Source organism: Cornus florida, unplaced genomic scaffold (genome assembly GCF_030987335.1).
Source record: "Cornus florida cultivar Cherokee Brave unplaced genomic scaffold, ASM3098733v1 CherokeeBrave_3.0.0_Hap2_Chr03, whole genome shotgun sequence".
Lineage (NCBI taxonomy): Eukaryota > Viridiplantae > Streptophyta > Magnoliopsida > Cornales > Cornaceae > Cornus > Cornus florida.
The window spans coordinates 85,735,469-85,740,389 of NW_026775573.1; the positions used below are offsets into that span (position 1 = coordinate 85,735,469).

General features: G+C 39.1%; 1 protein-coding gene across 1 annotated transcript; it reads right to left on the reverse strand.

Annotated features, from left to right (window-relative positions):
• Positions 1-299: 299 nt before the first annotated feature.
• Positions 300-1,148, reverse strand: LOC132301778 (uncharacterized). The gene is made up of 2 exons (XM_059799004.1): positions 997-1,148; positions 300-891 (listed from the first exon to the last, which is right to left on the reverse strand). Exons 1-2 carry the CDS (start codon positions 1,146-1,148, stop codon positions 300-302), a joined length of 744 nt encoding a protein of 247 aa, XP_059654987.1.
• Between the last annotated feature and the right edge of the window lie 3,773 nt (positions 1,149-4,921).

The following is a 4,921-nucleotide window of genomic DNA, read 5'->3' on the forward strand; positions in this document are numbered from 1 at the left end:
CCAAGGATTACTTTGACAGCCTCCAGAGACTCCTCGGTAGGGTATTTAGCTTCGGCCTCATCCTCTGCTTCTTTCAGATACCTGGGCAGAGGGTTTTGTAATTGTTATTTGGACATGCTCCCAGGAGGTGCGATTGGTTGAGACTGTTTTGTTACTTTCTTTGCTTCATTCTGTGTTAACATATAGCATTCTTTGGCTGCAACCTGATCTCCCTTAAGATCAATGACCTCTTTATCATCCGGAGACAAGCATCGCATCACTTGATGAAGGGTAGATGGAACCCCATTCATTCGATGGATTCAGCCTCTTCCTATAATAAGATTGTATGAAGGGTGGATCTCCATTAGAACAAAACTCTCCTTCAGTGTCCTCTTTGCTCCAGTTACGGATAGGTCAATTACCCCAAGGGGGTCCACCTTTGTGCCATCAAACCCTTTCAAAGGGCTGGAAGTGGGCCGAATTGATGATGACGGAATCTCCAGCTGCTCAAAGACCGCATTTGTGATGATGTTGACACTGCTATGCAGGTCTATCAAAACCCTCTTAATCATGAAATTCGCCACCAAGAGATTGATGACCAACGGGTCCTCATGGGGGAGTTGAACTCTAGATATATCCCCATTGCCTAACCCAATGTTGACGCTTTCCGGAGCGATAGCGTTCACTGAGGATAACCTCCTTAGCTTATAGGCTGTCCTCAATCGGGATTTATATACCTCCTTTAACTCTTGATCATCTTCTGATCTTCCATGTATTGCGTGGATGACGTTCACTTGATTACCTTCGACTTTCCGAGGATTAACCTCCCAGGGCTTCACATACTCCTTTGTTGTGAGGTAATCTGCCAATTCACCTCTCAATATCATGGTTTCCACCTGCCGCCTAAGGGATCTGCAATCATTAGTTATGTGCCCGTAATCTCTATGGTAGGCGCAGTGCTTGTTTTTGTCTCTCTGTTCCAAAGGTTGCCTTATTGGCTGAGGGGCGGCAAACTACATCTTATTCTCTTGGAATAGCTGAGCCATGGTTGTGCGAAGAGGTGTGAACCTTTCCTCTATCCTTTGCCTTTTCACGGGTATTTGAATGGCTGGTACTGAAGTGTGCTGGCCTTTTTGGCTTTTTGATTTTGAAACCCTTTCCTGAGGCATGTTCTCCACTGTGACGAGGGTAGCATGTTGTGCTCAGTGGGCCACATTTTCCTCAAGGCGGATGTAGATCTGTGCCTTAGCATTGAGAGTCTGCATGTCCGGAGGGGAATATTTAACTAGGGATGTATAGAACTTGGTTCCTTGAATCATTGCAAGTTTGAACGTTTCTATTGCGGTAGCAGGATGACAATCTACTATTTCTGAAGCCTCTATGTTAAATCTAGACAAGAAATCTTGTAATGTTTCGCCTTTCTTTTGCCTTATAGTGAAAAGGCTAGCAATACTCTTTTTTTGCTTCTTATTACTGCAATACTGCGCTAGGAACATATTACACAGAGTTTCGTAGTCTGGAATAGATTTGTGTGGCCTATTCCTAAACCACTTTAGCGTAGCCCCTGTTAGACTGGTAGGGAAAACTTTGCACATCCATGGGTCATTGTGATCGTCTAGAGCCATCTTTTGTGCGTAGTGATCTAGGTGCCGAAAAGGATCTCCCGTACCATCAAACTAGGTAAAGGAAGGCATAGTGAATTTCTTAGGTTTGTCAATAAGGTACACATCGTTAGTGAACGGGGTCTTCACGAGAGAATTCTATGTTCCCTGGCCATCTTGGCAAGCGTTTGAACTCTCAGGAGTCTCTTCTAGTCAAAGGTTTCCTTTACTCCTGCACTATCTAGAACACCATAGACCATACCGTACCCTTATGGCTGGACTCGGCCTGTTCGTCCTGTGTGTGACGACGAAGATTGTCCGAAGCTACCGCCTTGGACCTTGTCCTCTGCTTTTGTTGAACTTCGCTGGGCCGAACTTCATTAAGCCGAACCCCATTGACCTAATGCTTATTTTGGTTGGGAGGGGGCGCAGCTACATCAACTGGTGGTGGCTGAGGTGTCAACTGAGCCATAGCCGTTTGAAAGGTGTCATATTGCTGTTGAAGCAATGCAATCTGGGCTACGCTGGCTTCATTCGCCTAACGAAGTGCTTCGAATTGGTGCAAGAACTCTTCTCGTGTCTTTTGCATCAACTCCATCTGCTGATCAACCGCTGTTGATTCTCCATTTGACATTCCAGATTGTGGAAACAAAAACAATTTGAAACAAAAGTGGGAGTATATTTCTATACGCTTCCTACAGACGGCGCCAAAGTGTAGGTGCAAAATTTCTCTCTATTAAAATAAATAAAAAGAAAAAATACAACTCACTCAAAACAAGCAAATATAATACTCAAAGACAAGTGTATAATGCTCGATGCTTTTATTAGAGGTCTATGCCTCTATTTATAAGAAATAAGGTGGTGGAATTATAGTGGGACTCGCATGGCTTGTCCTCCAATTCATTCCATACATGACATTCTTTACAATTATAATCCTTTCCTTTTTACAATTCTTTCCATGCAGAACTTTCCCTGCACAGAACTTGCTTTCTTTGTTGATTCCTTTGTCTAGCAGGACTAGTCTACCTTCAATTAGGATTGGGCTGAATGTGGGCTGATCTAGACGATTCGGTAAATGGGCTTTGAGTTCACCCTTGGCGCCCCGGGCTATTGACTTCTGGGCTTAGTAAGTGGGCTGGATGGCCCGGGTCAACGGTCTATATGGAAGCAAGACTTTGTCTGGGCTTGTTCCGGACTGGGTTCTCCCAATTTAGGCTTGACACCGATTGGGCCCTTGCTGCATTTAAGATAATTTTGTAGTGTGGTGACGTGGACGATTCTTACTGGAGGTGGGAATTTTTCCCTCCATAGGGAGCGTTTTGAGAGCGTCTGTATATTAAGTTTAAATAAAATTATATAAATTCATGACATATATATTTTCTATTTATTTATTTATTTAAATCCATATGTAACTATTTTCATTATTATTTATTCTATGAATGATATAATAAATAAGCTAACTTTTCTCACTAATAGAAGCGTGGTTTATTTGTAATATTCTCCAATTGGAAAGTTTTTTTAGTAATATATTTTTAAACATTAATATTATATATATATATATATATATATATATATATATATATATATGGTAGTATAGCAATGCCAATACAACTGGGGCATACGTGTATTTTAAGTAATTAGCCTATATATTGAGTAATAATGTATGTAATAAATGCATATATGATAATATAGGTGTTCCATATCATTGGGACTATAACAAATTTAGTTGTATAAAGTGAATTCGTATGGAAATCGTGAATTAGGAAAACAAATTTGCGAATTACAAAAATTAAATTCGCAGATTTTGTGCGAATTCGTTCCCAAATCACAAATTCCCGTGCAAAACTTCAAAGCGGGGCCACTTTGAATCAATTGTGTGACTAAGGACATAGCCAACCTCTTGGAATAGCCAACTTTTGAATAAAGAAAAAGAGTAAGCCAGAGCCAACCTTTTCAAATATTGGAATGGCTAACTTGACCGTATCACATCTTCACATATAAGGCCACAAGATCTCTGAGCTTCATTCATTTCCTCTCCTACTTTTAGAGTTCATATTAGCTTCCTCTTCAATGGCACAGGTACTGTTTTAGCAATTTACAGCTCAATTGAAGTTGCTATTACTTTCATGAAGTGATATAAGAATATATATATCTATATATATGTGTGTAATTCATAATTTTGTCTTTTATTCTTGTTTGGAATTTATTGGCAGAAGGTGGGGTTGAAGGTCATGACCATGACTGATGAAAAGACATAGTAGAAAGCTATTGAAGCAGCAGCTGATATTTGTGGTATGGTATTCAACAAACATATATTCTGTTTCCAGCATCAAAATTTTCTCTATCTTAAGAAATTACCTTTAACAGTTTCAATTTAATTATATTCCATAGGTCAAATGATAATTTGATTATTATTTTATATATAAACAGTGTCAATGTTGTCTAAGATCACTTATGTAGCGTTTGGAAGTAACAAATTGGCGGCTTAAAATTGGACGATAAATTTTTTATTCCTAGGTGCAGATTCCACACTCAAACATAATAGTCCAAAAACATAGTTTGGACTCTCAAGCTTCCTCTTTTATTTGGTAATGAGTCTGCTGTCCAATAATCAAATTTCCAATAGTTCAAAAACCAACTAGAAATGTATTAAATAGAAACAAATGCCCAATGCACGTGTGAGTTCATATATATAGAGAGAGAGAGAGAGAGAGAAATGGTTGTATTATTTACTGTTAAACACATGTATGAATGTGTAAAAATGACATGGTATTATTCTTTGGTCAATGTGTGCATGAATGTGACATGAAGTGTGCTTGTTTCAGATCTTTGAAGAGCGACCACCATGACTCTAACTTCCAGGGATTACTCTGCATGACTCTAAATCTTCAAGTATGACATTCAATGTAGCTAAATCTTGTGTCTACCTTCATAATTGTGTTTTATATAAGTTATATATTAAAGCATTTCTATGTTTTATTCATGCTAGCTAATTGTGTTTTGTTCAGTTAAAGTATGATTTCTCTCTAATTCTCACACCTTAAAGTCTTATTAGGGTTGATATTTATAGCCCCCTACAATTGAACATAACTTGTCCTATGAGAATTGCCTTTTGTAGAGTTCAAAACCAACAAGGAAAATAAATCACGTAGGTTCCCAGAATAGTTGAACCGGTTCAGCCTTTCTTGAACGGGTTCAACTTTGTTGCCCAAACTTGCTGCAATACATTACCCCACTTGAACCGATTTAAGGAATGCTAAACCGGTTCAACTTTGGCAGTGGCCAAAGTTAAAACCAACTACTTCAGTTGAATCGGTTCTAAAATTCTTGAACCGGTTCAT